Source organism: Pinus tabuliformis, chromosome 8 (assembly GCF_031772625.1).
Source record: "Pinus tabuliformis cultivar Carrire ecotype Pingquan chromosome 8, CPIR1, whole genome shotgun sequence".
Classification (NCBI taxonomy): Eukaryota; Viridiplantae; Streptophyta; class Pinopsida; order Pinales; family Pinaceae; genus Pinus; species Pinus tabuliformis.
This window is the reverse complement of record NC_142294.1, coordinates 787,122,249-787,136,050: the sequence shown is the minus strand read 5'-3', so window position 1 is coordinate 787,136,050 and position 13,802 is coordinate 787,122,249. Positions and strand designations below refer to the sequence as shown.

The 13,802-nt window shown below is 35.3% G+C and overlaps 1 protein-coding gene across 3 annotated transcripts; it reads right to left on the bottom strand.

Annotated features, from left to right (window-relative positions):
• Positions 1-5,359: 5,359 nt before the first annotated feature.
• LOC149237936 (Calcium-dependent lipid-binding (CaLB domain) family protein) lies at positions 5,360-7,838 on the bottom strand. Of its 3 annotated transcripts, XM_089372853.1 has the most exons (3): positions 7,666-7,837; positions 7,408-7,471; positions 5,360-7,010 (listed from the first exon to the last, which is right to left on the bottom strand). In XM_089372853.1, the coding sequence occupies exon 3, from the start codon at positions 6,963-6,965 to the stop codon at positions 5,574-5,576; it is 1,392 nt and encodes a 463-aa protein (XP_089228979.1). In that variant the 5' UTR covers positions 6,966-7,010; positions 7,408-7,471; positions 7,666-7,837; the 3' UTR covers positions 5,360-5,573. The 3 variants fall into 3 exon arrangements, with proteins under 3 accessions (XP_089228979.1, XP_089228978.1, XP_089228977.1); XM_089372852.1 differs by lacking the exon at positions 7,408-7,471; XM_089372851.1 differs by having other exon boundaries at positions 5,360-7,838.
• Positions 7,839-13,802: the final 5,964 nt, after the last annotated feature.

Here is a 13,802-nt window from a genome sequence, read left to right as displayed (position 1 = left end):
TTTGTTGCTATTCAAAATCATTTCAGTCACCATTTGTTGGTTTGTTGTTATTATATGCTCCATATTTTCATTGATATTTGCATCTTTGTTACCTTCAAGGGTTTCAACCATACTGGATCCACATGATGATGATCAACAACTTCACTAACCCACGCTAAAGGAGGATATAAGAAATTGCAAGGTAGGAATTATCTCTTTTCCACTATGGACATTGTGATACATCTTTTGTTCATTGATTTTCTATGTTCTGTGTTTTTTTTGTCATCTATTTAGATTTGTATTCCATTTCAACATTTGCATATATATTTTGGAAAAAGGAAAACTAAGTTCTTTTTTTACAAGCAAAATATGTAAATAACACGTAAACTTAGAAGTCTTTCCATATAGTTAATTCATTAAATTGTTACATGTTATTTTCTTAGCTTTATTTCAAATTTGTTCGTTGGTTGTAAAGATCAAAGGAGGGTTTAAGAGATCCTAAATGAATCAATTATTTCGAAGGTATTTCATCCATCTGTAATTTGGGACACCAAATTATTTGTCTAATTTATTTTCTTTCATCTTTTAGTATCAAATCTTTTAATCTCAAACTAATTTATATTATTTAAATAAAATAAAATAAAACTAGAGTTTATCTTTATGTTTCCTTGGTTTATTTATTTCTAAATTTGGTTCAACTATATTGCTTGAGCTTCTAGATGAACTATGTGAAAATTTCCGAAACATCCAACATTTTGGGAGGACTTTCCACCCATTGGCAGGGGTACATGAAGCCTTAATAATATATGAAAATAGTTTACTGATAAATTCTATGGGGTCTTTAATAAAGGAAAGGGTATTCCCAACAAATGCCTAGAGCTTATCAACAAGAAATCGAGACTGGGCATAAGTGGTAGTTCCTATAGCACTAACAATTCATCTAACGAAGATGTTTCTCTTGTGGATTTTCGATTGGACATAGATCCTAGCGATTTGAGGGTTATGAGGGATAAGGAATTTTTGGATGAGGGTGATTTAATGGCCTTGGTAATAGAGTTAATAACTATATTGATAGGGGTCTTGGAGAGAGGTTTGTATGAGGTGGAAGCAAGAAGGTCAAGAAGTCTAGAATCATAGTCGAAGGACTTTGTGACAATCATCGCATTACCTTTATGATCTTTAAGAATGATGATATTGGGATTTTCATTAAAACAGTGAATGTATTGAAATTTATCTTTTGATAGGTTAAGTTTAGGGGGTTTAGAATGATGGAGAATTCTTCCACACTCTTAACGAATTTATTTGCCTTTGTCTATTAGAAGAATACATGTTACAGATTCTAAAGAGGAAAGAATCTCTTCCACTAGAATTTTAAGGGTATCTAGGGCAAAATTGGAACTCTTTTCTAAGGATCAGATGGCATTTGGGTCAAGCTTCCTGAAGGAGAGATTTAAGTAGTAAAAAGAAAAGAATTGAAGATGGGTCAAACTCCCCCACGGAGAGATTTAAGTAGCAACAAGAAAAGAATTGGAATCAAAAGGGGGGAGTTTAAAGTGGTTAAAAGAGAAATTTGTAAATAGTGCCAAGGTTGCTAATAAGGGAAGTGAAATTATCAATGTTCTCATGGATGGAATTTTCATTATTGATACTTAAAGAGTAATTATTATTACTAAAAGTAAAAGACACCTTTGAAATATGATTGGTGATTAACATAGGAGAGGAATTATCAAATCCTTTGGGAGGAAAAGAATTAGCATCTTGGAAAATATAAGAACAATTTGGATTATTATTAAAAATTAAAAGAACGTTAGAAGAAAATTCAATCTGGAAAATAGAGTTTTCACAATACAAGGGAGACATTTACAAATTGAGATAGGAACTAAAAGGAGAAAGCGTCCAATGGACAAAGATGGATGAGTTTTCACAATACAAGGGAGACATTTACAAATTGAGATAGGAACTAAAGGGAGAAAGCATCCAAAAATAGAAAAATAGATGTCATAGTGCCTATTTATCTAATTAATATCAAATTGGATCAAACTTTCCTCCATAAACAACATACACAAATCTTGTCCTTTAACTTTACATTAATTAATAATAAATTTTATATTCCTCTTTTCTTTCCATTTTCATAGTGTTTAAAATTTTATGTTAATAACCATTGATCAAATATATTAATACTTTTATAATTATCTGTCAGATATATAAATTTAATTATCTGCTGGATATAAAAATTTAGCCTATAAAGTGTCAGAATACTAATAACTTTGTCTAAATTGAATAACTAAATCCCACATCAATCGTGTACGTAAATAAACTAATAACTTTGTCTAAATTGAATAACTAAATCCCACTTCAATCATGTACGTAAAGGACCATGAATTCTATGCATCTCGTAATTTCTCTATTTTTCAAGTGCAAAATGTCTTCTTTAAAATTAACATCCAGTTTTTCCAAATATCCATGGCTATGGAGAATATGAAACAACATATTATTGCCATTGAATTACTTTAAGCGTGGAAAATAACAGTTAATTTTCACCCCTGTAATGGGAAAGCAAAATAAGTCACATAAAAGGCTGCCACATATACATTAGCAGATTAACTCAAACAAAGAAGAAGATCACTCTAAATCGCTCAGGGACATGAGGCACAGTTATTTTTGCAGCGCCAGACAAAGATACTGGATCAGGATCGACAAACATAAACATAAGAGAAATGTTTGAGCTTCCCCCTGTCTATCAGAGTTTTTGGAATATTACAGAATCTGCAATTTAGTTATGCTAAAATATTCATATTCCAGGGAATACAATCCATCAAATATTCCAATCCAACAAATACAATGGTGAAAATAATTTTTCACCTTTTGAATGAATCTATACCATTTTCAGCATCCAACTCCATCAATTTCAGCATTTGACTCGCTGGATTCCAATGCTGCCTCGTTCTAAAAGGGCCAAAACGTCGGCTGTAGCACTCTTCAAACTTTGATTGTTCAAGATTCTCAGAAGGAAGCGGAGGGTCATACTGCCTCTAGAGTGTCAAGAGCAGATTTCTTTGCATATATATGTCCTTTAGAGTACTAGTTTATTTCCTTTAGCCAAGAATAAGTTAGAGAAACTTTTCATGAGGAAATTTTGTAATGAGAAGGTATCTTTAACATTTGGCCCAGGATTTCTCTAAAATAATTGCATATTGTGCCCTGATTCTGTAGCTACAATGGCATTTGGCCAACCAGTTATAAACATGTGGTGTAGAGGAAGCTAAGGATTGTAGCTCTGCTTGAGTTTACAGTTGTTTATTGTGGAATCAAGGAAACAGGTATTAGAAGAAGAATCTTCCTTTTAGGAAGAGTTGGTCTATCCCTGAATCCTCGTCTTCCATAGATCAACCCTGCCATCATGGTTCTCTCCTCTATCCCTGTTTTGGTCACCCTTCCAATCTGCCCTTGCACTTCTAGGTGGGCGACTTTCTTTAAAAAACCTTGGAAATTCCAAGGGGACTTTTTCCAGGAACATTACGAAACAAGGTGATATAGTATTGAATAACTAAAATATATGTAGAAATGAATATTAGGACAGTGGAAAGCCGAAGAGGCAACCTTTGGATTCACAGGCAGACACTAACTAAATGCTGTACTATGGAATTATAGCATTTAGATGCAGGGTTGTTGTGAATATTAACATCTAGGGTCGACATGCCTGAATTTTATCAGAAAATTTCAGAGAGAAGAGTTGTAACTTCTAGCTCAAAATTGAACAATAGACCCTGAAGGCTTTCAGAAGATTATACAAATAAACAAAAGAACATTCAAATTATTTAGGTGAAAGTGGAAAATGCTCAGGGCAGAACCTGGACAGTGGAAAACCTCTCATTCAAACAAGATGAAAATGCTCGAAGGGACTCTGAGCAAGAAGCTAATAAGAGATGAATAAATGTACTTGTGGAGGAATGTTGTCAGAAAGAGGATGATCATAAACAGAAAGTGGACTTCGTTAATAGGATATATCAATCGAAAGACCTACGCAAATGGCAAGAGGATGAGAGTGCTTCCCTGCAGGAAGGAGATCAGACCTATGTTTACCAGTAACCTGATGTTGAGGCGCAGTACTAAGAAAACCTCAAGAAACACTTCAATTCAACCCGTTTCCTGAGAAACTAAGCCGATGTCCTGAAGAAGGTAAAAGCGAAGAACTATCTCCACTTAAAGCTAATTGTCAAAACCATTGAAGTCCCTAAAATTGGAAAATGTGAAAAAAATGGCTATTATATCCGTTCTGTTTTTGCTGGTTCCAAAGGGTTTGAATTTTGTCTTTCAGTAGGTAAAAGAATGGAAAGTATTTTGGTAAAGGTCCTGCTAACGGCTGGATGTAAAAACCATTGAAGTCCCTAAAACCCTCTCAAGCTAGAGTGAAAATCTGCTATAATCCAATAGAAAATGGCATAAAATGGGCATTATATTTGTGAAGTTTTTATGGGTTCCAAAGGGTTTAAATTTTGGCTTTCAGTAGGTAAATGAATGGCAAGTATTTTGGTAAAGGATCTGCTAAGGGCTGGATGTAAAACCCACCTAAATCCCTAAAAGCTTTCTCAAGCTAAAATGAAAATCTGCTATAATCCAATAGAAACTGGAATAAACTGTCCAGTATATTTGTTCTGTTTTTGTTTGGTTTCAAAGGGTTTAAATTATGGCTTTCCATGGGTAAACCGTAATATATTTGTTCTGTTTTTGTTAATTATGGCTTTCCATAGGTAAACAGTAAAGAATGGAAAGTATTTTGGTAAAGGTCCTGCTAAGGGCTGGATGTGAACACTGAATACTATGTATAGTATGGTTTTCTTTTTCCTTTCAAAATGGTTTCGTCATTACAGAACAACTGCTCATGCCGCCAACAAAAGGGGCTACTAAGTTTCAAAGCAAAAGAAAAGACCTGCAGGCGTATGACCAGAGAGATTTTAAAATTACCGTCAAACATGAGTCCCTCTCGGATACACTTTACCGTTGCAAACAGAGCACTGAAATAAAAACCATTCTCATCAACTATGCAAAATTAAATGTGTAAGCTATGCAAAATTTTATATCATATTTCATTTTACGGAGACTATACTGTGTTAAAAATACTAACGCTAATCAAATTAAATGTGTAAGCACTGAAATTAAATGTGTAAGCTATGCAAAATTTTATATCAGATTTCTTTTTACGGAGACTATACTGTGTTAAAAATACTAACGCTAATCATTGCTAGCGCAACCTGATGAATAAAAAAGAAAATAAGAAATGGACTGCAGATATTGGCATGAAAAGAAAGCGACTTTTATAAAAATTCAAATTCTGCACAGGAAAAGCATATCATAATTTTGCAAGTGAAGACCTCCATAATTAGTGAAAGTAATTAGTAGCTTTATAATGCATAATATTACTGATGTCAGTAGCATTTAGTGAAGTAAAACTACTGATCACATTATTATAATACAAGCTAATCAAGAGTTTTATCGGCTTTATGAACTTGTATCTGCACATACCATCATTAGTTGCAGATACCATCATTAGTTTCCTATGATCTTTAACTATAAAATTTGGAAATGTTCAGTGGTCAGAAAAATGCTCGACTGCCATAAAAAACTCTGGAGCCGTCCTTCTTTCCAGTGTCCAATTTGTTTTGCTTTGGCCTAGTGTCAGTAGCATCATCAGATACCTTGTTCTCAAGATCCATTGGAAGTTTCATCTTTGCCAATGACTCTGTAAATTGCTGCATACTCTTCATATACATATCAACTATCTGCTGCTGCACAACAGTCTCCTCAGGCTCAAGCTTTATACTTATAAGAGGCTTCGTGAACGTTATCTCCGACTCCCCTTCAGTCATCCTGGCTTCACTGCTTGACCCTGTCCCTTCCTTGTCTTTGTCCTCCTCCTTGGAAGAGGAAGTTTCAAGACGGTCACCTGAGACAGTACCATTTGCAGAGGTCGGTGTCTCGGGAGAATTGCCAGCTGTCTGAGTCCTAGCAGGTGATGAAATGTGGGAATGACAAGATTCCCCTGCGGAGATACTCTTGTGTTCACCGAAGTCATGGGAATTTTGGTCTTCACTTAAACTTGTCGTAGTAGAAGTTAAAATTCCCGTCTGGGATGAATTATCAGCATCATGTGTGTTCTGGTAAGCAAACAGGTGATTTTCTTGAGCTACTTGATGAGGATCTTCATGCTTCTCCTCTGATGTATTCAAGGACATGTCATAATCATCTTCTACACTAGGAGTTGCACCCAGATGTAAAAACGGAGCTCCAGAAAATTCATTGTGGTCCGCTACCATGTAATCATGCTTCGAATCATCCTCGGCTTTCCCACCAGTGGACGCCATCTTGAAATATTCAGAAACCAGCTGCTGATTCTCCCTTGCAACCTCCATGTCTGGGAACTCTATGTTATTGTAATCAGCAGGTCCCAAGTCCTCCGCACTGCGATCTAGCAGCACAACCTCTGAGCTTATAGACGACGGAGACAGCGCCAAATTGGAGCCAGAAAATGACGTCCCCTGACACTCGGACATAGCCGATCCATGATACAAAAGAGTCAAACGAACTGTGCCAGCAGGGGAATGAAACAGATCAGTAGAGGACAATGCAAAATCCTGCGTTAATTTACCCTTTCCAGCCACAGATGACAGAGGAACCAGAGCAAACCCTAGCAACTGATCTTCCAGGTAATTCTTCGCACGGCTCAACATCCACATCTCGCATTTCAGTACAGCATCCTCCTGTGTGATTTTAATCTGCAAGTTTTCATTAAACTCGGGATTTTTGCCACCACACTTTACTATTTTTGTGGGCAGAGCCTCATCAGGGTTGTATGTAAGCGAGAACTTTGCATACACATCTTGATTATCATAAATGCAGATATTGTGAATATTTCTGGCATGATGCACATAAACATCCAAAATGCCTGCAAACTCTGACCTGTCTTCTTCCCCCTCGCCTTCCCCCATCCCTTCTCCGCTTGTTCCAAGGCCGTAAGGGTACCGTCCAGAAGTCTGGCAGTATGAAGCCATTCAAGGCACCAAAATATAACCAGAAAACAGGAAAATTTAAAAGAAAAAATAAAAGAAATATGAAGAATCTAAATTGTCAAAATCGCAAAGGAACAAAACATAAAAGTCTAAATTTCTAAAGAGAAGTTTACGAAGAACCTAAGTTTTCAGGCTTCACTACTAGCTGAGCCTGAGCCTAAATTTTCAGACTTTCACCACAGAAAAGTAATTAAGTTTAAATTTTCAAGTTTTCACTAGCTAAGCCAAAATTCTCAAACTGTCACTACAAAGAACGGAACATAACTTTTAAGATTTTATGAATTTGCTAACCTGGCTTAAATTTTAGACTTCACTGCAGAAAAAAGGAAAAGAAAATATCAAAGTTTTAAGCTTTCACTACCTGAGGCTAAACTTTTGCTACAGAAAACGGAATACAAGTTTAAAGATTCTTAATCTTTTGCTACCTGTACATAACATTCAGCACAAGATAACGAGAGGCCACAAGTGCAGAGAACAAAACGGAAAAGATTAGGAGATGCACCAGAATTTTGAAACAAGAGAACAAAAATAAACGTCACCTAACATGAAAATTCAAAGACGTAAGCGCTAAGACAACCACTCTGAAGAAGTAAACACTAAAGCTGGACACTCAACTCACTTGGAGGTAGTACGACTCGATCGCTGGTCGACTGCAGAGCCTTCGATTGCAGAGAGAAAATGTTGATGGGTTTATGATGGTGTTGCTTCATCATAATTCCTCCGTTACGCCATTTCCCACTCCCTTTCTCTATCTTCGTCGTCTCAATCATCACCGGTGGCCCCCGGCCTCCCACCGGTGGTCCCTCCCCGCCTCCCTCTCCCTTGACTCGCCAGATGTATTATTTTTTAATGGTTTCGATTAAGTAATACGATTTAAATTTCTGATATATTTATTTATTTATTTACTCGGTTGGTAGTTCATAGTCGGTTAAAGTTGTGTTTGAATTAAAAATGAAATCCGTGGACATTAAGCAATTTCAAAGGCCATTTTAGTATTTATCCACTTTATCATATCATCATATAAACTGGGTAGGTAGAGTCAATAAAATGAGATGAGCAGGAAATTTGTGAATACACAGTATTTTATGTTTGTTTATGCTTGAATGTTGGTGTGTATGCTATTAAATTTAAATTTAATAATACTTTAGTATATATAATATTAAATGTTTTATAACTAAATGTATATGATTTTTTTTTTTAAATAAAAATCAAGTTTAGGGTTTAGGTTTGTTTTTATGTAAAAAGAAAAAAAAAAATTTACCTAACTCTTCCCAACACATCCATGAGAGTGAGGAGTTGAGTGACACTTACATTTATTTGTTCAAAGTTGTTTCATTGTTAACCTATAGATCTCGCGTTAATTTTTAGAGAAGTTTTAATTTATTTCAACAAAGGCTCCCCAAAACAATGATTTTCTTATAATTGAATAAAAACACTTGAACAAGATCTCGAAGAGCCCATAGACAGATTATTTTACATTTTACATAGACCCTAATCAAACAAAACTTCAACTTGTTTTCCAATATTGAAGATATCCCCATACTTTTGCCACTCCTAAAATTCTAATTATTATTTTAACTTATCAAAATGTCAAGATTTAATTACAATTTTGATAAAATTTGAAGATTTAATTATAATTATAATTAAAATACTTCGTAATTTATAAAAATATGTATCTTATTTAATTAAAGTTTTTAATATTTATTGAATTTTTTTAATTTCTATTTTATTATTTAATTTTCATTTTATTTAATAATTTAGTGTTAATGGAGAAAAAAAAATCATCATATCTCTTTATAGTAACTTGAAAAAAAATCAATTTACAAACCCAAGAAAGTAAATATAATCAAAATATTAATAATGCTCTAACCACACCATGTAAAATATTTGGATTAAAATTATAAGTAGTTGACAACAAAGTACTTCATGTTTTGTAAATTATGTGAATTCGTTTTTTTTTCCATAATGATTGTTATAATTCTTTTTTGAGTTGTGTTTAATTATCATGCCTAGCAGTACAACTAGCATCAAATTGATTACCTCGGCCATATTACTATGGTCATTCAACTGTGTTTACTTGTACCCTAGTCGAGTTATGGTTAAGTTATGAAGCTTTTGGAGATTGTTTCCAGCCTTACACTTAGCAACAAGGCCCTTGGGATCAAGGAAGGACCTATAGTTCTTCGATCAGTCTAAGTGATCGAAAGTGGTGAATGAACGATGGAGTTAGATGGAAACCACCTGCCACTTCTCGCACCTCCCAGAGCTCATTTGCCCTGCAAGCCGTAAGGGTTCTGTTCCGCTACCAGTTAGGGTTTCACCCATCTCTAAAAACGAATTTGTTCGAGGGTTTCCAAGAAGGGTTACCAGAGGTAGGGTTGGGTCACTTAGTTGCTCCAAATTTCATTGTAAACAAGGAGATTTTACAAGCAAGGATTTTGCACAGGTAATTACTTCCGTTTGACCTACTATGCTCAGTCCACAGTTCACTTCAGCCTCTCAGGTCGCAAATTATGGTTTTTCTCCAATACATGGCATTGGGCTTCCACGTCACCATGGGCTCTGCATGTATTAACGGTTGGATTTGAGCCAGAATATGGCTTCCAAGTAAATCCCTTCTAAAAGTTATGACTTCTAACTTACTCCTCGAATTTCTTGTAATGGCATATCAATTTTCTTTTGCTAGATTACAGAAGTGGCGAGGAATTGGATTGCTCCCTCTTAGGTTGGTCCTTCTCCCTTATTTTTTGAGTTCAACCCAAGTTTGATATCTATGTTTCGATAGAGCCCTACCTGTTCACTAACAACTTTTATCTCATGCTTACAAGTACCTAATCCATTACTCTACCTCTTAACGGCTACAAAATGTGAAAAGAATGACTGAGGGTTTTCTTCTCTGCCTTTCTTCCAAGTACTGATAAAGTTTCCATATCCGAGGGAACGTACCTTTTCTCACTTTGTGAGATATTTTCTAGGTTAATTAGTGGAATGGTCGCAAAGCAGATTTTCTAGAATAAAGTGTGAGCTGACTGTTGTCTTTTGACCCTGGTGGGTCGTATGTTTTATCCACTGTGATTGAACATTTTCCCTTTGGGAATAATTACTTAGATTTATGGCCTCGGGTCGGTTATAATATTTATGTTTTCTTTGGAAAGATGATTCCAATTGCAAGTGACTATTATTGTATTACCAAATTATTGTTTCATGGAAGAACTTTGTTATGCTTTCCTTAATTAAAGTTGGTTCTTTATTTTTATTTTTCCGAAGGTATACATAATTTTCTAGTTCTATATCTGCTATACAATAAGATTTCCAGTACTGGAGTTATTGTTTCTTTAACAGTTTAATCTCGTATTTTAGTTTTACAAATTCACATCAAGAAAACATTATTTCCAACTTAACATTATCTCAGTTGAGAATTATGGTCGTAGTATGGTTATGTTTATCTGCACAATCTCTTTTTGTTTTGGGGTTTTTATTCTTTAATTTCCATAACTTATTTAATAATGGGTGTTTGGTAATGCAACAATATGGAGGAAAGAGGGACTATCTCGAGGCTACTATGATGGTTGAGCCAGGAGACTAACCCCAAGCTCCTTCCAAATGGAAAATACTACATATTTCCGATATATAATTAACCTAACCTTCCCTCTATTTACCTATCTTCTTTATTCGTTACCTACTGCACACAAAACCTAGCAAACCGTGTCCTGAGTTGATAAATTATCCAGGGCTAATATGTCTTCAAAGATACTATGTCCATTTACTTGATCGAAGCACTTAACATCAATAACTTAAAGAAAATGCAACTAGCTTTTTCTGTTAGCACAAGACCTAAATTATGTAGTATTTTACCAGTATTAGTCAAGAATCTATTTTGAAGGAAAAATAATAATAAATAGAGTTCAGTGGTACTTATCTGTTTCCATAGTTAGCTTACATAAGGGTCACAACACCACATGAAAAGCAATTCTTTCCCCCCTACCAATGAGATCAGTCTCAGCATTGCATCTCCCCCTGAGCTATCCTCACAGGCAAGGTATTTTCCTGTAGATAATAAAGCACAGATAAATTTTCTAGTGACTATCTGGTCCCAACCAGACTTAGCAGAGGCCGATTCTATTGTTCACACAGGTCTATCTAGCCAACCAGAATGGAAGTCTACCTTAGTACTTTATTCCAATTGTTGCAGTTCTTCTCCTACAGGTCACCTCAAGTTCATTGTACCCTCTCGGTTTCCTTTTCTGGGAACTTTTATTTCTCAAGGAGAAGTCATGGGCAGGTAACCGCCTAGCCCATAATCATCCAATTACCCTAACATGTGAGGCTTATTCAACATTACTTTCCAATGTGACTGCGTCCATGATCCTTGCATAAGCATTTATATAATTCATAAATAAAATTAAATGCTTCCTAATTATTATTTGACCTTTACAAGGTCTGCAAAATATCATAATGTCTTTAACTGTAGTAATTTAATATTTACAAGTTGACAGGGGATGTTACATCTCTCCCCCCTTGAGAAAAATATTGTCCTAGTGTTTTTGTGTCCTCAAAACAGGCATGGGTATGCTTCCCTCATAAATTCTTCATCCTCCCAATTAGCCTCTTCTGAACTAAAGTGCCTCCACTGCACTTTAAGCTAGGTGATAACTCGCTTTCGCAACATTACTTCTCTATGATCGCGTATATGTAGGGGTTCGACCAAGAACTCGCCATTCAATTCAACCTACAATCATAGTCATTGAGTTATTTGTTAGTATTTTTTATCAATCAACACACACACACACACACACACACACACACATATATATACTACTTATTAATTGAGTTACCTATATATCATACCAATTGATAACATGTCTAGGATCATATATATATATATATAAAACACAAAAACATGAAAGTCGTTATGTACACATATGTGGTTGGGAAAAGCTAGCTAATAAGCCACCGGCACTATTCGAGCCAAAATCTGAAAAGGACCACAAAACCGGGGGGCTAGCTTGACATGAAGTCCCAAACGCAAGGTGATTTTCTTAGGTTTTACTAGTACATACATGTGGTCCCCAACTTGAAATTATTGGTAGCTTCACTTTTAATTAGCATACGTTTTTTGTCTGTCTTGAGCATCCTTCAAATTCATCCATACTTTCTTACTTCTTCCTCTATTTCTTCCAGCATATCAGGTCCCAACATTAATTTGTCTTCAGAGCCACCCAAATTTATAGGTGTCCTACATCTGTGTTTATAGAACACCTAAAATGGGCTCATCTTTAGGGAGGTGTGATAGTTGTTAATGTAGGAAAAATCTACCAAGTGTATATAGTCCTCCCACTTAGTTGGTTGTTGCATCACATACATTCTTAGCATATCCTCAATCACTTGATTCACTTGTTTAGTTTGCCCGTCTGTTTGAGGGTGATATGAAGTACTAAACTGTACTTGGGTACCTAGTCCCTCAAACAAAGCCCTCCAAAAGGCAGATGTAAATTTTATGTCCCTATCAAAAATTACCACTTTTGGTATCCCATGCAACCTGAAAATCTCTTTCATAACTATATTAGCAATTTGAACCGTTTTAAAGGTAGATTGCACTGGAATGAAGTGAATGGACTTACTCAATTTATCTACTACTTCCATTATAGGGTCGTTCTGTTTCTTGGTCTTAAGTGGGCCAGTGATAAAATCAACTGTGATAATCTCCCACTTCCATTCTGGAATAAGCAATGGGTGGATAAATTCGATTGGGTGTTGGTGTTCAGTCTTCACTTGTTGACATTCCAAGCACCTAACTAAATATTTAGCCACTTCTTTTTTCATGCCCAGCCAAAAGTACTATTTTCTTAACGGAGTGATCAATTTTTGATAGTCATGATGTGTTGCATAAGGGCTTTTATGGTACTCATCTAGAATTAATTGCCTGATGCTTGATTGGGGACATACATTATGTTCCGATAAATCAACATGTTTACTTTATTTACCTCATATCTGAGTTGTCATTCACTATTTTTTGGATTTTGTGCTTGCTACCACAAGTATCAGTATTCAGGATCCCTTTGAGTAGCCTCTTTAATTTATTCTTTAAAGGTAGTTTCTACTTCACTAAAGGAAATTTCATAAATAAAATTCAACATCTCGCTTAAGGTGTTTGCTACTCGATTGTCCTTTCCTTTTAAATGTTTAATTTCTAACTCAAATTCACTCAGAAAAGAAATCTAGCGTGCTTGGCAAGCATTCAAAGTAGGTTGTTTAAAATAATTAGTTAAACTGTTGTGATCAATTATCAATAGAAATCTTTTCCCAAGTAAATAGTGTCACCATATTTTTAATGCATGAATCACTGCTATTACCTCCAAATCATAAGCTAAGTATTTATGTTCATGTTCCTTTAGATTTTGGGACTCATAATCTACCACTCTGCCCTCCCACATCAACACTCCCCTTACACCCTCCTTACATGCATATGTAATGACAATAAACTCCTTGTCTGGGTCAACAATTCTTAAAATGGGGGCAATAGTAAGTAAGTGTTTTAACCAATCAAAACTATTTTGACACTCAACTGTCCACTTGAAAGTTCTTCCTTTCATTTGTAAAGAGGTAACGGGATATGCCACCTTTGAGAATCCTTCAATAAACTACCTATAGTACCCAGACAGCCCCATGAAAGATATTATATCAGCCACACTCTTAGGAACTGGCCATTCCATTATAATTTTTATCTTTTTCGGGTCTACAACGATTCCATATTTA